This window comes from Tamandua tetradactyla, chromosome 12, assembly GCF_023851605.1.
Source record: "Tamandua tetradactyla isolate mTamTet1 chromosome 12, mTamTet1.pri, whole genome shotgun sequence".
Taxonomy (NCBI): Eukaryota; Metazoa; Chordata; class Mammalia; order Pilosa; family Myrmecophagidae; genus Tamandua; species Tamandua tetradactyla.
In genome coordinates, this window is record NC_135338.1 from 69,941,039 (window position 1) to 69,959,462 (window position 18,424).

Consider the following 18,424-nt stretch of genomic DNA (forward strand, 5'->3'; position numbering starts at 1 on the left):
CCCTTCATCCACTATTTCCTGGATGCACGAGTCTCCTCTCTGGTTGCTGCTCTTAGTCTCCAATTCCAATTAAAAATAGACTCCTTTTACTTATTCTATTATTCAACATGAGACTTTTAAATTGAAAATCTTTGAGATGATTATTGCTCACAGAATAATCCTGACTATTAGAATTCTCCATCCTGCAGACAAAGTCCCAACAACATCTTACTATTTGCAGTAGATAAAAACATGGCTATGTGAAGTTTTGTTTGAGGTGAGGGGATTTGGGGCAGTTAACTAGGAAATTATCAACCATAAAGCCAGGCACCCACAGGGAATTCAGGCAATGGGATGTACCAAACTTGACTTCAAAGGTGCACATTTTTTCCAGTGATTAACAGATCACAAAAACTCCCCTCTGTAGCAGAGAAGTTTAGGCTCTACCTTCTCACCCACAGCATTTCACATCACAACAACCTGTAGTTCTAGTTCTGCATTTTTCTGCTTTTAAAGTTACCTCTGCTCTTTAACTCCCAGAAATTAGTTATCACAATCACAGTTTCAGATCCAAGTATTGCATATTTACACTAAGTTCTACACGGCTTAAACCTAAATTTTCATTAGCACTAATTAAATGCTTATCATTTACATACAGCCTGGAAGTGGCCCTCCACCCCCTAGCCACCATCCCTCCCCCCGTCTCCGCACCTCTTCTTGCCTCCCAGTCTGGCAGTCTGGGAAACTTTCCTCTCTCGCTTGCCCACTCTGCCTCTCCACCTAGTGTTTCTACAGTCTGGTGCTCTTTGTAGTTCCATTGTTGCAGGCATGGCATCTGTGGAGATAAATTATTTACCACTCCACCGGCAAGTGAACCGCTTAAGGATCAAGCCATTGTCAGAAGCCCTAGCACGCAGTAAGAGGTCCACGTTCATGCCAGGAATGAAAGGACAAATATTCTGGCCCCGAGGGTGGCTGTCGAAGAGCCGCCTCCAGTCACGTGACACGCCGATTGTCACGCGGGCGCCGCTCACCTGACCACGGGCTCACGTGACCCAGCCCGCTGAGAGAGGCAAGACCGGCGGGGAATGGCAGGCTTTAGGCTGTGGTTTTCGCTGCTGCTAGCTGCAGTGTTCGCTGGGCCGACAGCGGCCCTATGGCCTTGGCCTCAAGACATCCAAACCTCCGACGAGCGGTACTACATTTTTCCAGACAATTTCCACTTCCAGTACCATGTCGGTTCGGCAGCGCAGCCGGGCTGCTCTGTTCTCGACGCGGCCTTCCAACGCTACCATCACCTGCTCTTTGGGACAGGACCCTGGTCCCCCTCGGACTACAGAGGTGAGTCGGATCTGCTCCCTCCTCGCTCCCAAGGTCCTGAGAGAGCCTCACTTGGGACAGTCCCTCCCAGTCGCCCCTCTTGGCTTTCACTCTATCTTCTGATCACATGCCGTCCACTTCCTCTTGCCATTTTTCTCCAGCTGTCGCCTCAGCGTCGCCAAGATTGAGCACCCCACCCCACCTTCACTGAGATGATCTCTGGGTCCCGATTTATCCGGAAATCGCCCCCAAGACGATATTAAGTTTTCGCTAAAAAAAAAATGCCTACCTATAGGACTAGTACAATCGGGATATTAAATTACTGAACACCTCTGAGGTCTTGCGAGGTGTATGACCTTGTTTAAGTTAGAGAGGAGCCTAGTGAGGCTGTGACCAGAGCTAGCTTGGGGAGACCAGAGAAGACACCCAAAATTAGTAACATGAGAAATGTATTCACCTAAGCATAAGTACATAAAAGAGTCTGACACGTAGCAGTTGTCCAGTAAATGTTTAAACTGTGAGAGAAATCATGTAATGCTTCCACAAGAAAATGAGTATCCTTAGCCGCTGTAAGGATGTGGTGGATGTAATTGCCCAGGACTGGAAGGAGGCACAAAGATTTATGATTGAGCTGGAAGTTTTGGGCTGCTGTGTATGCTGAGGATGTGGATTGGGGAGTTTGGGGGGCTTAAGTTACTTAGACAAAATTTCTTATTGGGTATGGAGAATTATAAGCATTTCATTAAATAGGTGACAAAGTGACATATTTTAGGGAAAGAAACAGAATCTTAGCATCAGGTTGGTTTCCAACTGGTAATGTGCATTAGGCTAAAAGGCTAAAAGGTCTGCTGTTGAGTGTAGTAGTTCACATATTTTTCTGAATCCTTCATGGCGAGTGTTAAAAGTAAACTTTTCAAACAATTTAGTATCTCAGAGCTTTATTGAGCAATTAATGCTCAATAATTAATAACCGAGCAGCAGCCCACCCTTAAAGTAGAAGGGAGCTCCACCAAGGCGGTGGGAGGGGGGATGTTTATAAAGGGCAAAAGCAAGTAAGAAAATTTTCTGATTGGCTGATATTAAGTTTCCATTTTACATGGGAGGGGTTGGTCTTACAGAGGGGGGAGCAGATGTACATTGATTAGTATGGGACACTTGTCCATTCTGATGTGCTGTCTCTTCTGGACTGAAATTGATTTGTCACCAGGTGTCACTTACCTGCAGTTCTGTAGAGTGCATTCCATTGTTTCATTTTCTTGGAATGTCTCCCGCACCGCAGGTCAATTGTTTTTGTCTTCTGGAAAATCATTTCTTAGAAAAGGGGACTTTCCTAGCAACACCCAATGCAGGCAGCTATTTTATTTTATAGTCCCCCGTTTCGGTCATTTTTCCAATTACCTCATTGGAACTTGACCAAGGCACTCTGGTTAACACCACTGATTTCTTTTCTTGCTAGGTGGTCAAGCAGGCTCAGTCAGTAGTTTTGTCCCTTTTTTCCTTTTCATTTTTTGAGTTTGTTTCCTTTTTTGATTGCATTTTGGGTGGCTGTTCAATTACATTTAAGACCCTTGGAGTAGGGTTACTTATTCAGTGGTATGTGGATTACAAGTACAGCTCTGTCTCTCCAAGTCAAAGTGTCTATTATTTTTATTTTTGGTCTCAGTCCACTAGAAACAGTTCCATTTCTATTTTATTTTCATTTTGATTAGCTTCCTTAAGAGTAACCATCTATCTTGAGGGTGACAAGGAATTAGAACAGAATCATGAAACAGTTTGTGCAACAAGAAATAGAAACATATAGCCTGATAATCACAATTAAAATCTAAATCCAAAGGGTATGAGTTTGTCCCCATATTCTTTAAACCAAGAACCTAGGTTAAAAATAGGTCTGTTCATTGAAATGTTTGGGCCTGACTGACCCATGAAATACTATTACTTTTTTTGTCCTTTAAAATATTTAGATTATTTACTTTTTATTGTCCTTTTAAATAAATAAATAACATTATTATTGTCCTTTAAAATATTTAGGTTATTTATATAACACTGTGCCAGCAAAGCAACATTGTTCTCGGGCAGTCAGGGTATCTCCAGCCCAAGGATCAGAGCCCATCAGGCCACTGATGCTACAGTGTCAGCTTTAGCCTGGACAGTCTGAAGAGCATTGAGGGTGGTGTTAAAGTTGTTTCATAATCTTATATGTATTTATAAGTGCTAGCTCCAGGTCATATGTTCCTGGGGAAGTTATAGTTGTGCTTATGTGCTCATGACAGAATGGAACCCTGTATTATGGTAGGTCAAGGGATTGGGGGTGTTATCCCTCTTTTGCCAGTTTGAGGCCCAATGTACAAAAGATCCTAAGTTGGCTTTCTGACTGGCATTTAGGATAGACAATATAAGCAGCATCACGGGTCTACTTAAATTTAAAGGTGGGTAATAAAACCACGCAGTTATCTGCAGTTTACAAAGGGTATGCACAATAGTTCAGACAATGAACAAGAGCATAGTCTAATAACCCACAGGAGTGTGTTATAGTTTTCTATTGAAGCAGAATTTCTCCCTATGGTCACCTTCATTTTGATCAAAGATAATCCCCAAAACATTTTACTATATTATAAGATTGATTTCATTAGATTTGGCCTGATCGTTTTTTAAATATTTTTTTAATTGTGAAATATAACACATATACCAAAAAAACAATAATTTTCAAAGTAAATTTTAACAAGTAGTTACAGAAAAGATTTCAAAGTTTGGTATGCATTACCATTACATACTTTCAGGTTTTTCCTTTAAGCTGCTCCCAAACACTGGAAGCTAAAAGAAAAAGCATTAGAGTGATTCAGCAGTCGTACTCATTTGTTAAATCCCATCTTCTCTATTATAACTACTCCTTTTCCTTTGATTCTACTCCCAATTTATAGCAGTCTTTGGGCTGTACACATTCTATCTTTTTCATATTGAAGAGGGATGTCAACAATATAGAATAGGGGGATGGAATTGGTTGATATTCTTGGATAAGCTGGTCCCTCTGGGTTTCAGGACTTATCTGGCATAGGAACCATCTGGTGGTTATAGGTTTCAGAAAAGTAAACTTAGTGTATGAAACTTTTGTAGAGTCTCTAAGTTTTGTAATTAGAGCCCTAGGTGTTGTTTAGGGTTAACAGGAGTGATATTAGTTGGGGTATGGCAAACCATGGCAATTAACAATAATTAGCTGAAGCTTATGTAAGAGTAGCCTCCAGAATAGCCTCTCAACTCCATTGGAACTCTCTTAGCCACTGATGCCTTATTTCTTTTCCCCCTTTTAGTCCAGAAGGCATTGTTGATCCCACAGTGCCAGGGTCAGGCTCAATCCTAAGAGTCATGTTCCCCGTTTTCAGGGAGACTTTCACACTTCAGTGTCATGTCTCATATAGGGGGGAGGGTAATAATTTCCCTTCCAGAGTTGGGCTTAGAGATAGGCCACATCTGAGCAACCAAAGAAGTTTCCTGAAAGCAACTCTTAGGCATAATTGTAGGTAGTGTTAGCTTCTTTACTACAGAAATAAGTTTCATAAGGGCAAGCTTCAAAATCAAGGGTTTGGCATATTTTCTCAGGAGCCCCTAATGTTTAAGAGAGTACCAGAGGTTTCTCAGATGGGTAAGTTTAATAGTTCCATATATTTTCTCTAGTCCCTCAAGGGACTCTGCCAATACTTTTTAATTATAGACCACCAGAGTCTGGGATGTATCTAATTATTACACTAAACTATACAGAATTACAAGGACTCTTTCCTTTCTGGGCTCCATGTGTTTGGGTTGTTTTAATGTGTTATACGCACAGGTTGATTTAGATTGTGTGTTACAGAAAATTTAGGTTCTAGATATAATAAACCTCTCTGCCTTTGGTGTCTCATATAGTAGGTGAAGTTCTAGAGTACGTACACTATCATCTTTTGGCCTGTATTCTTATTTAACTTAGTTCTAACCAGGTCAGCTTTGTTTTTATCTCTAATTAAAGCCTGATCTTTTTTTTTTTTTTTTTGGCTTCTTAACTGTTATTGTATGTAGCAGTGGTGACTTTTAGAGCTATAGAACTAAAGCTCTGAATCTTAGGTGTCACAGAGGTACTCAAAGTTCCAGGGAAATAACCAGCTTATACACATAGCTCAGTGTCTCAGAATGTAGAAATACACAAAGAACTTTAGAATAAATATGGCTGCTGTAAGAGCTTACAATCTGGGCTTCAATTTTCTTAGAAGTATTTTCTGAAACAGACCATAGCATATTTTTCCTGTTCTTTCTGGCTTTTTCTGCACATCACATTGTCCCCAAGTTTCATTCAGTTCACTGTGTGCCTTATGATGTTATTCCTTTTTGAAGCCACATAGTTTTCCATACATATATCACAGTTTGCCTTTTGGCTTCTCCGTCACTGTACCCTTCAGCCCCCTCCATCCATTGGGCATCATAGCTAATGTCCAGAATAAACAGTCAGTGTCTCACATCATCCTCACTTACTTTTGCAATTATCAACACTCTCAATTTTAGACAATTTCTTTGTTCCCGAGAGAAAAATAACTGACAAACACACCTCACCAAATAGAAACTCCAAACCTCCTCTTAACTCTTGTCCCTGCGCCCCGCCCCCAATTATTTATACCTGTTATAGGCCATAGCATGCAGTATTAGTTTTCCCCCATACCCCTCTATTATTGACTCTTTGTACAAGATCAAACTTTTGAAGTTCATGTGAGAACTTATAATTGTAGAGTTAATCTATGGGATACATGGCACTATACATCCCCTTTCAGTCATATTCACCTTTAGTATTGCAGTGTTTCTTATAACCTCACTAATTAGCTACCATGACTTCTGTCCATTCCCTTACATCTAAGTTCAATCTTATTAGGTAAACTTTCCCCCATTTCTACCTTCTGAATACCTGTAGGTCCCCTATATTATACAGTGTAAACCTTTGAGATTACCTCCACCACAATCATAATAGTGAAATCATAACAGTATTTATCGTTTTGTGTCTGAGTTATTTTACTCACCATTATATCCTCAAGGTTCATCCATGTTTTCATATACTTCAGGACCTCATTTTGTCTTACTGCTGCATAATATTCCATCATATGTATATACTACATTTTGTTTATCCACTTCTCTGTTGATGGGCATTTGGATTGTTTCCATCTTTTGGCGATTGTGAAAAGTGCCACTGTGAACACTGGTGTGCAAATATATGTTCACGTCACTGCTTTCAGCTCTTTTGGGTATATACTGAGTATTGGTATTGCCAGCTCATAGGGCAACTCGATATTTAGTTTTCTGAGGAACTGCCAAACTGTCTTCTACAGCAGCTGTATCATTATAAATTCCCACCAACAATAAATAAGTGTTTGAGTTTCTCCACATCCTCTCCAACATTTGTAGTTTTGTGATTGTTTAATAGCAGCCATTGTTAAAGGTGTGAGGCCATAGCTCATTGTTTGTCTTGAGTTGCATTTCCCTTACAGCTAATGAAGGTGAGTACCTCTCATGTGCTTTTTAGCCATTTGTTGCTCTTTGGAAAAATGTCTGTTCACAACCTTTGCCCATTTTATAATTGGGTTGTTTTTTCCTTTCTTGTTGAGTTGTATAATTTATTTATGTACACAGGATATCAAACCTTTATACAATATGTGATTTCCAAATATTTTCTCCCATTGAGTAGGCTGCCTCTTCACCTTTCTGGCGGTCTTTTGAAGTACAGAAGCCTTTGATTTTAAGGAGTTCCCATTTATCAATTTTATCTTTTGTTGCTTGTGCTTGTATAAAGTTTAAGAAACTACCTCCTGTACTAAGTCATGAAGATGTTTCCCTATATTTTCTTCTAGGAGTTTTATGGTACTGCCTCTCATATTTTGGTATTTAATCCTTTTTAAAATAATTTTTGTATAGAGTGTAAGGTTGGGGGGGGGTCCTCTTTCGTTCTTTTGGCTATTAATATCCAGTTCTCCCTGCCCATTTTTTGAAAAGACTCTTCTGCCCAGTTCAGTGAATTTGGAGGCCTTATGAAAGATCAATTGACCAGAGATTTGGTGGTCTATCGCTGTACTCTCAATTCAATTCCATTGGTCAAAACTTCTGTCTTTGTGCCAGTAGCATGTTGTTTTGGCCACTGTGGCTTTATGGTAAACTTTGAATTCAGGAAGTTTTAGTCCTCCACTTTGAATTTCTTTTTTTTTTACATGGGCAGGCACCGGGAATCGAACCTGGGTCCTCTGGCATGGCAGGCAAGCATTCTTGCCTGCTGAGCCACCGTGAATGCCCTGCATTTCTTTTTAAGGATATCTTTAACTATTTGAGGTCTCTTTCCTTTCCAAATAAATTTGATAACTAGCTTTTTCAAGTCTTCAAATTAGGTTGTTGGAATATTGATTGGTATTGCATTGAATCTGTAGATAAATTGGAGTAGAATTGACAGCTTAATGACATTCAGCCTTCCTGTCCGTGACAGGATAAATATCTTTCCATTTATTTAGGCCTTCTTTGATTTCTTTTAGCAATGTTGTATAGGTTTCTGTGTACAAGCCCTTGACATCCTTGGTTAAGCTTATTTCTAGATACTTGATTATTTTTGGTCACTATTTTGAAAGGCAATTTTTCATTAATTGTATCCTCAGTTAGGTCGTTACCTGTATATAGAGCATTACTGATTTTTGTACATTAATCTTGTATCCTGCCACTTTGCTGAATTTATAGCTCAAATAGCTTTCTCGTAGATTTCTCAGGGTTTCCCAAGTATGGGATCATGTCGTCCTCAAATAATGAATGTTTTACTTCTTATTTTCTTATTTGAATGCCTCTTATTTGGATGCCTCTTATTTGGATTTCTTTCTCCTCCCTGATTGCTCTGGCTAGGACTTCTAGTACAATGTTGAATAATAATGTTGATAATGGGCATCTGTATCTCATTCCCAGTCCTAGGGAAATATTGTCAATCTCATACTGTTAAGTATGATGTGGGTATGGGTTTTTCATATATGCCTTTATGATATTGAGGAAATTTCCTTAAATTCCTACCTTTTGAAATACTTTTATCAGAAAAGGATGCAAATTTTATCAAGTATCTTTTCAGTGTCAATCAATGTGATCATGTGATTTTTTTTTCCTTTCTGTTTGTCAATGTGCTGTATTATGTTGATTGATTTTCTTGTGTTGAACCATCCTTGCATTCCTGGTGTAAACCCTACTTGGTTGTGATATATATATATTTTTTTTTTAGTCACACATAGATCTATATTTTTTAATAGTATAATGTTATACATGAACAATTATCAAATTTTGTTAAAAAGTGTATATCAATGCATGCTGGTTTGGAAGGATGTATATACCCTAGAAAAGCCATGTTTTAATCCTAATCCCATTTCATAAAGGCAGAATAATCCCTGTTCAATACTGTATATAATTAGATCATCTCCCTGGAGATGTAACCCAATCAAGAGTGGTTGTTAAACTGGATTAGGGGAGATGTGTCTCCACCCATTTGGGTGGGTCCTGATTGGTTTACTGGAGTCTTATAAAAAAGGAAACATTTTGGAGAATGAGAGATTCAGAGAGAGCAGAGAAGAATGACATAGCCACGAGAAGCAGAGACCCACAAGCCAGCGACCTATGGAGATGAAGAAGGAAAATGCCTCCTGGGGAGCTTTACGAAACAGAAAGCCAGGAGAGAAAGCTAGTAGATGATGCCTTGCTCACCATGTGCCCTTCCAGCAGAGAGAGAAACTGTGACTGTGTTCACCATGTGTCTTCTCACTTGGGAGAGAGACCCTGAACTTCATCGGCCTTCTTGTATCAAGGTATCTTTCCCTGGATGCCTTAGGTTGGACATTTCTATAGACTTGCTTTAATTGGGACATTTTCTCTGCCTTGGAACTGTAAACTTGCAACTTATTAAATTCTCCTTTTAAAAGCCATTCAGTTTCTGGTATATTGCATTCTGGCAGCTAGCAAACTAGAACCCAATGTAACCAACCTTCCAGTGAAAATTAGAACACTTCTATCTCTCCTGTAAATTTCTCAATGCTCCCTTCCAGTTAACCACCCCCCCAAACCACTCTCACCGAGGCACCCATTGCTCACCCATTAGATTAGTTTTGCCTGCTTTTGAACTTTATATAATGTGTATGTTCTCTTTGGTGCTTGTTTTCTTTTACTCAACATAATATTTTTGATATTCATACATGTTATTGTGTATATCAGTAGTTTATTTTTTAAGCCAAGTGGGAGTATTCCATCGTATGAATATAACCAATTCTATTTATCCAGTTTCCTGTGGTGAACGTTTGAGTTGTTTACATTTTTGTTTTGTTTTGTTTTTTGTTTTTTACTTTTAAAAATAAAGTTGGTTGTTTGTATATAACGTGGTCTTTCTCAGAAACTTTGGGTACTTATGTGACATCTGAGACTCAGAGTTAGAGTTCTGAAACTATGAAAATGAGCAGGACCCCATATAAAAACTGTTTAAAAAGATGAAAAAGGAATCAGACTTCAACTAGAGATATGAATAAAGCTGATCTGTATAGACTAAGGTATAATAGAAGATTGGGTAAAGGATGATATCATCCATATTTTAAAACCTCAACTTCTGAGGGAGACATGTTTATTTGATGCAAAATTTATATTGTGGGTAGTGCATTTCCTAATTTAACTTTTAAGGTCAGTTCAGTTGAACACTATAAGTACATGGAATCTTGAATAGGGAGTGAGATTTTATTGGTTTGTCCAGGTTAGTGTGATGCCCTGACAAATCCTAGAGCAATTTGGGCAGTGAATAAAGAAGTATTTGCAAAGTCCCCTTTAGGGAATGGGGAGAAAGGAGAAAACATTAAGCTTCCCCATTTGGAGAATTTCTAATACTCTTTGTAAGCAGTGGGAACAACCAAATCAGTAGGCTGAGCCCTCAATCTTGGGGTTCACCCCTATGAAACTTATTCTTGCAGAGGATAGGCTAAGCTTACCTAAAATTAGGCCTAAGAGTCACTCCCAGAGAACCTCTTTTGTTGCTCAGATGTGTCCTCTTTAAGCCAACTCAGCATGTGAATTCATTACCTTCCTCCTACATGGGACATGGTTCCCAGGGGTGTAAATCTCCCTGGCAATATGGGACAGAAAGCCTGGGATAAGCCAGGAGCTGGCATTATGGGATTAAGAAAGCCTTCTAAACCAAGATGGGGAAGAGAGAAATAAGACAAAATAAAGTTTTCAGTGGCTGAGAGATTTCAAACAGAGTCAAGATGCATTATATAGATATCCCTTTTTAGTTTATGGTGTATTGTAGGGAAATACCTGAAACTATAGAGCTGTGTTCCAGTAGCATAGATTCTTGAAGACGATTGTATAAAGATATAAAGTTTACAATGTAATTGTGTGATTGTGAGAAACTTGTGTTTGATTATATCCAGGGTATGGATGGATGAATAAAAAATATGGATAAAAATAAATTAATTAAATAATGGGAGAGCAAAAGGTAAAATAAATTGAGTAGATGGAAACACTAGTGGTCAATGAGAGGGAGGGGTACAGTGTGTGGTACGTCTGAGTTTTTTCTGTTTATTTCTATTCTGGAGTGATGCAGATGTTCTAAAAAATGATCATGGTGATGAATACACAACTATGTGATGATATTTTGAGCCATTGATTGTGCCCTATGTATAGAAAGTGTGTGTGTGAAAATTTCTCAATAAAAAAATTTTTTTAAATAATAAAGCTGGAAGAAACATTCTTGTACTGTTATTTTGGTGCATGTGTTTTTATTCCTCTTGGATAAATATTGAAGAGTAGAATTGCTAGGTCATGAGATAGATATGGGATTAGTTTATAGGAAGCTGTCAGGCCATTTTCCAAGGCAGTTGTACCAATGGCATTCCCACCAGCAGTTCAGAAGGGTTTCTGGTACTCTATATCCTCACCAAAATTTGGTAGTATTTTCAGTTTTTAAAATTTTACCCATGCTAACAGGTATAGGGGCTTTGGACAAGCAGAAGTTTTGAATTTTGATTAAGTATGGTATATCAGTTATTTTCTTTTATGGTTAGTTAGCCCGTAGAATTCAATATTTCGGTTTACTAAATCTACTTCTATCTCAATTTATTTACTAAAAAGAAATCCTGAATTATGTGGAATTCACTTAATCAGAACCCATAATTAGCCAACACTTTTTAAATTTTTTTAAATTTTTTATTGTTTATAGTTTTATTGATGCATGAATCACATATCATACAATTCACCTATTTAAAGTGTGCAATTCAGTATTTTTTACTATGTTCTCAGGTTCGTGCAGTTGTCACCACAATCCATTTTATGACACTTTCATCACCCATCAAAAATTGTAATACTGGGTGGTGCAACAATGTCTTAGTGGTAGAATTCTCACTGCCATGCCAGAGACCCAGATGCAATTCCCAGAGCCTGCCTATACCAAAAAAAAAAAAAAAAAAAAAAAAATCCTAATACCCATTAGCCATCACTCCCTAGTCCTTCTGACATCTGGGCAACCATGAATCTCCCCTATGTCTCATATAGAGCCCTATGCCTTCTTTAGGGTGGGTAGGAATGGTTTTGGTTGGGGTTTGGCAAACCATAATGAATAGCAATATCTAGCTGAAGCTTGCATAAGAATAACTTCCACAGTAGCCTCTTGACACTTTTTGAACTCTCTCAGCCACTGACACCTTACTTGTTGCAATTCTTTCCCCCTTTTTGATCAGGAAGGCATGGTTGATCCCACCGTACCAGGGTCAGGCTCATCCCTGGGAGTCATATCCCAGTATTGTCAGTGTATGCCTCATTTATTTGGGGGCACTCTGGTCAAGTGCCTAAATATTTATGGTGGTTATGTCTTGATGAATTTTCCCTTGTATTAATAGATAGTGTCAGTAATCGTCTCTTTTAATTGCTTTACATTTGAAGTCTAAATTTGTCTGATATTATTATAGCTACCCCTGCTCTTTTCTGGTTGTTGCTTGTGTGAAATATCTTTTCCCAACCTTTCGCTTTCAACCTAATTTTGTTCTTGGGTCTAAGGTGAGTCTGACAGCGTATAGATGGGCCTTGTTTTGTTAATCCGTTCTGCCTGTTTTTGTCTTTTAACTGGGGAGTTTATTCCATAGATGTTTAATGTTATTAATGTAAAGGCAGTACTTTCTTCTACCACTTTGTCTTTTGGGTTTTATATGTCATCTTATTCTCTGTCTCTCTCAATCTCTTGGTCTCTCGATCTCCCACCCCCCCTTCCTGATATTCTTTTTTTAACGATCTTCTCCAAACCTCTCTCTTGTATCTTTTCCTATCTGCCTATAGTCCTATCTTTAGTATTTCTTGTAGAGCAGGTTTCTTGTTCACAAATTCTCTCTGTGTCTGCCTGTCTGAAAATATCTTAAATGCTCGCTCATTTTTGAAGAACAGTTTTGCCGGGTGTAGAATTATTGTTTCTCTTTTATTATCTTAAATATATTGTACCACTGCCTTCTTGTCTCCATAGTTTCTGCTGAGAAATCTGCACGTAGTCTTACCGAGTTTCCCTTGTATGTGAAGGAGTGCTTTTCTCTTGCTGCCTTCAAATTCTTTCTTTTCTTTTACAATTAACACTCTGATTAGTAAGTGTCTTGGAGTAGATCTATTCATATCTATTTTGTTTGGGGCAAGCTGCCCTTCTTGGATCTGTAATTTTACGCCTTTCATAACAGATGGATAATTTTCAGTAGTATTTCTTCCATTTTTCTTTCTGCCCCTATTCCCTTCTTTTGTCCTTCTAGGACACCCATAACACAAAGATTTGGTTGCTTCATATTGTCATTCAGTTCCCTGAGACCCTGCTCATACTCACCTTTTCCATTCTTTTCCCTATCTGTTATTTTGTGTGTAAGATATTAGATGTCCTTTTCACTAGTTCACTAATCCTTTCTTCAAATCTGCTTTTTGTACGTCTCTTCATTCCCATCTCTTCTGTTGTGCATTTTATTCCCATAAGTTGTGTCATTTGGTTTTTCAAACTTTCAGGTTCTTCTTTATGGTTGCCCAAATGTCTTCTTTGTATCCTCCATCTCTTTTGCCATATCTTCATACAACTCGTTGATCTGCCTTTTTATTTGATTTAGCATGTCTGTTTGAACATGTTTAATTAGTTATTTCATCTCCTGTATCTTGTTTGAATTATTGGTTTGTTCCTTTGACAGGGCCATATCTTTGTTTTTCTAGTATGACTTGTAATTTTTTATGGTGTCTAGGCATCTGATTTCCTTGATTCCTGTATTCTGGAGGTCATTTTCACTCTTTTACCTAGGATTTTCTTCTTGGCTTTGTTTTCTATCTGTTCTTTGGCATTCAGTTCAACTTATTCTATACCTCTAGCTTAGCTTCTGTTTAAGTGATCAGAATTTTTCAGCTATTGTTTTTCTGGTTCTTGCCCAGCCTAAATGGAACCTTTTTTTGTGTGCTTGTGGGTATCTACCCTGATATTTTCTACCCCAATCACATTTTCCCAGAGTAGACAGGCTCAGGTCTCAGGAAGAGGTGTCACGTTTCCCTGAGGATGAGACCCAGTAAGTTATCAGACTTTCTGAGAAGTCTCTTGACAGTGATTTTCCTATCCTGCCCAGCAAGTGGTATTTCAGCCCACAGTGGTGTGGTCCCTTTAATTCTCAGCAGACCCTGTCCCTACCAGGAGCATAGTTGAGGCAGTGTCTAAGAAAGAAGGAAAGTTTAAGCTATTTCTCTTTTCCAATCCCTGGGGTCTAAGAAAGAAGGAAAGTTTAAGCTATTTCTCTTTTCCAATCCCTGGGGTCTGAGTTCTCTAAAGTTGTCCCACCACTTGAGTTCCCACCTTTTTTGGAGGCACATATGCCATTTAAGAAATTATTTCCTTCTCTTGATTGCTATGTCTTGCAGATCTCTCTTAACTCCACCCTTGCCTGTCAGCACTGACAGTTGAAAATGCCTGAGGCTTTCTCTAATGGCTACTTAGAATAGTTAAATAGAAAAAGAAAGAAAGAAATCCCTTTTCAGAGCCAGTCCACAGACCCCAAGGTTCGCAAGCCAAGAGCTGGAGTTTGTTCCCAGCTCTGTGTGCCCTTTTTCTTCAGGCACAGTTGTTTTCTAGAATTCTGAGCTTAGCTGATGTCAAAAAGCTTCTGGTTTTTTGTTTATTTGTTTTTTTTCATCAGCCCCACCAGCTTTTTGCCAGGAAAGACCTCAGGGTTCCTTTCCTGCTTGGTCTGGGTTTAATCTGTCCTTGGAATTTGTATTCAGGAATCCAACTTTGTAAATTAAAACCGCAGTTGGAGCTTGGTTGAGCTATCTTCCCTTGTTTCTAATAGAGACTGCTTCTTTTTCTCAAAGGGAAATTTCTTCAACAAAGCCTGCCATGCCAGTGTAGAAGAGGTGCCAGGCTGTGCAGTTTGGAGACTTTACTTACAGTTCTATGCTATGATCTTGGCCCTTCCACCCATTTCAAACTGATGTACAATGTGTGTCCAGTCACAGATGTCCCCTAAACAGTTGTTCCAGATGGTTCCAGGCTATTTACTAGCTGTTCTTGAGAATTAGCTAAATTCCACACCTCCCTGTACTGCAATCTTGCCTTAATTCCTAGTTCCTACACTTAGGAGTATTAGTTTTTACATAAGCACTTAGTTATCTTTAAGCCAATTTGAATATGGCTCTTTTAACATAATAATTTGGTAATACTAACTTATTTGTTTACTCAACATATTAGTTTATATATATTAATTTAAAAGTAAGGGGTACACAGATGGTTCAGTGGTAGAATGCTTGCCTGCCATGCAGGAGACCTTGGTTAGATTCCCAGATCATGTACCACCTCCCTCCCCCTGCCCCGAAATGGGCTGCTTTGTGTAAATGTTTGTGAGGAATCTGTCTTACAGATTCTGTAGGATTCCACAAATGCTGAACCTAAGAAAAAGAAAAATATTCTACAAAAGAAGAAAAATTTTATCCCAGATTAGCCATTCTAGATCCTTCTTCATCATTCAATACCATCCAACTTGGGAGTGATGAAGAGGCAGCATATCCCAGGTGTCTCCTGTCACAGGTGCACATTATGGAGACACTTAAACAAGCAAGTTAGAACCTTTTTTATATCCAGGCACAGGGGCCCACATCTGTAAGGTTGGGCTGCATGCAAAAGAGCCCCTCGGGGGGCGGGGTGGGGAAGGAGGACCAAAGAGAGAGACTATGCAGAACTGTTAGCAAGAGGTCCATGCACTCAGTGCATTTTCTATTGACTGCCCACCTAAATGCAAAGCATACTTTTCTAGATTGAACCCATCTGAGTTCCCAGGGCAGCATTCCCTAACAGGGAAGAAACCAGAGGCAGAAAATGTCACAGGAAAAAAAAGGGGGGGAAGGGGAAACTGAGCTGTGAAACAGGCAGATTTCCAGAACTGAAAAGTGTAAGTAAAAGTGAGGGAGATGATTTAAAGAAATCATAGGCACTGGGGAGGAACTTCAGGAGAAAAACAAACAGATTGATACTTGAAGAAGAAACAGAGGAACAGAAGTTTTCTCCTAGAGGTGAAACAATTGCACAAAATATGCAGTCTAAAAAACTGAACTGCATAACCAGGGCAAGAAACATAAATAAGAACTGATAAAATTTAAACAAACATGGGGGCTACTCTAAGGATTCAGATTAGTTGTATCAAATAGCATCAAAGAAGAGCCTTATCAAAAAGCCAACTAACAATAAAACAAGAGAGAGAAACTGACCATCAAAAATTTATCAAGATAATCAGATGCCCAGACAGCAGCAAAAAATTACAAGCCTTATTAAGTAACCGGAAGTTATGGCTCAGTCAAGGGAACAAATTAAAACTTCAAGAAGAGAGACACACAGAATTTGGAGCAACTAATCAAAGAAGTTTAAAAAAATCTTTATCAAAACCACAATGAGATATCATCTCACACCCACCAGAATGGCCATTATCAACAAAACAGAAAATGACAAGTGCTGGAGAGGATGCGGAGAAAGAGGCACACTTATCCACTGTTGGTGGGAATGTCAAAGGGTGCAACCACTGTGGAAGGCAGTTTGGCGGTTCCTCAAAAAGCTGAATATAGAATTGCCATACGACCCAGCAATACCATTGCTAGGTATCTACTCAAAGGACTTAAGGGCAAAGACACAAACGGACATTTGCACACCAATGTTTATAGCAGCGTTGTTTGCAATTGCAAAGAGATGGAAACAGCCAAAATCTCCATCAACAGAAGAGTGGCTAAACAAACTGTGGTATATACATACGATGGAATATTATGCAGCTTTAAGACAAGATAAACTTATGAACCATGTAATAACATGGATGGATCTAGAGAATATTATGCTGAGTGAATCCAGCCAAAAACTAAAGGACAAATACTGTATGGTCCCACTGATGTGAACAGACATTCGAGAATAAACTTGAAATATGTCATTGGTAACAGAGTTCAGCAGGAGTTAGAAACAGGGTAAGACAATGGGTAATTGAAGCTGAAGGGATACAGACTGTGCAACAGGACTAGATACAAAAACTCAAAAATGGACAGCACAATAATACCTAATTGTAAAGTAATCATGTTAAAATACTGAATGAAGCTGCATCTGAGCTATAGGGTTTTTTTTGTTTTTGTTTGCTTGTTGGTTTGTTTGTTGTTGTTTTTTACTATTACTACTACTTTTATTTCTTTTCTTTATATTAACATTTTATATCTTTTTCTGTTGTGTTGCTAGTTCCTCTAAACCGATGCAAATGTACTAAGAAACAATGATCATGCATCTATGTGATGATGTTAAGAATTACTGAGTGCATATGTAGAATGGTATGATTTCTAAATGTTGTGTTAATTTCTTTTTTTTTTTTTCCGTTAATAAAAAATAAAAATAAAAAAAAAATCTTTAAATCAATTCAAGGAGATAAGGGAAAATATGCATAAAGAGCAAAAGAACATTAAGAAGACAGTGTGCAAGCATAAAAGAGAATTTGAAAGTTTAAAAAGAAACATAAATTGTGGGAATGAAAAGCATTGTAAGAGAGATTAAAAATATACTAGAGACATGTAGCAACGGACCTGAACAGGCAGAAGAAAGAATCTGCGAGCTGGAATACAAGATTCAAAATCAACAGTCAGAAGTACAGATAGAGAAAAATTAGAAAAAAAATGAGTGATGTCTCAGGGATTTAAGTGACAGCATGAAGCACAGAAACATATACATTATAGGTGTCACAGGAGAGAAGAAAAGGGCAAAGAGGCTGTGCCAGTTTGAAACTATTCTGTACCCCCAGAAAAGCCATGTTCTTTAGTCTTTTTTCAATATTGCTTGTGGGATCTTTTTGTTCTTGTTGTTTTTATTATTAAATATATATACAAAGAAAAGAAAGAAAAAGTAGTGATTTTCATGGTACACTTCATCAAGTAGTTACAGAACAGATTTCAGAGTTTGTTATGGGTTACCATTCCACTATTCCAGACTTTTCCTTCCAGCTGCTCCAAAACACTGGAAGCTAGAAGAAATATTTTTTTCTTTTTTACATATATACAAAACAGCGATGAATTTCAAAGCACATTGTAACAATTAGTTGTACAACAGATATCAGAATTTGGTATGGGTTACAATTCCACAATTTTAGGTTTTTACTTCTAGCTGCTCTAAGATACTGGAGACTAAAAGAAATATCGATATAATGACTCAGCAGTCATACTCCTTTGTTAAACCATACCTCCTCTGTATAACTCCACCATCATCTTTGAGCTTTCTCCCACTCTTTAGGGATATTTGGGCTATTCCCTTTCTAACTTTTTCATGTTGGCTGTTGACAATTTGAAATAAGGAGATGGAACTAGTTGATTTTCTGGAGAGACTGACCCCTCTACATTTCTTGTCTTGTCTCTACATTTCTACATTTCTACTTGTCTCGTCCAGGGACCCATCTGGAGGTTGTAGGTTTCTGGAAAGTTACCCTAGTGCATGGAACCTTTGTAGAATCTTATATAATACCCTAGGTGTTCTTTAGAATTGGCAGGAATGGTTTTGATTGGGGGTTGGCAAGTTATGGTAGGTAGCAGTGTCTAACTGAAGCTTGCATAAGAGTGACTTCTAGAG

The 18,424-nt window shown here is 38.4% G+C and overlaps 1 protein-coding gene across 1 annotated transcript in view; it reads left to right on the forward strand.

Annotated features, from left to right (window-relative positions):
• The first annotated feature begins 1,015 nt into the window (after positions 1–1,015).
• Positions 1,016–18,424, forward strand: part of HEXA (hexosaminidase subunit alpha) — a 56,124-nt gene continuing 38,715 nt past the window's right edge. Inside the window, exon 1 of the mRNA XM_077123872.1 lies at positions 1,016–1,320. Within this exon, the coding sequence (XP_076979987.1) occupies positions 1,068–1,320 (253 nt within the window). The 5' untranslated portion in view covers positions 1,016–1,067. The remainder of the gene's footprint in view (positions 1,321–18,424) is intronic.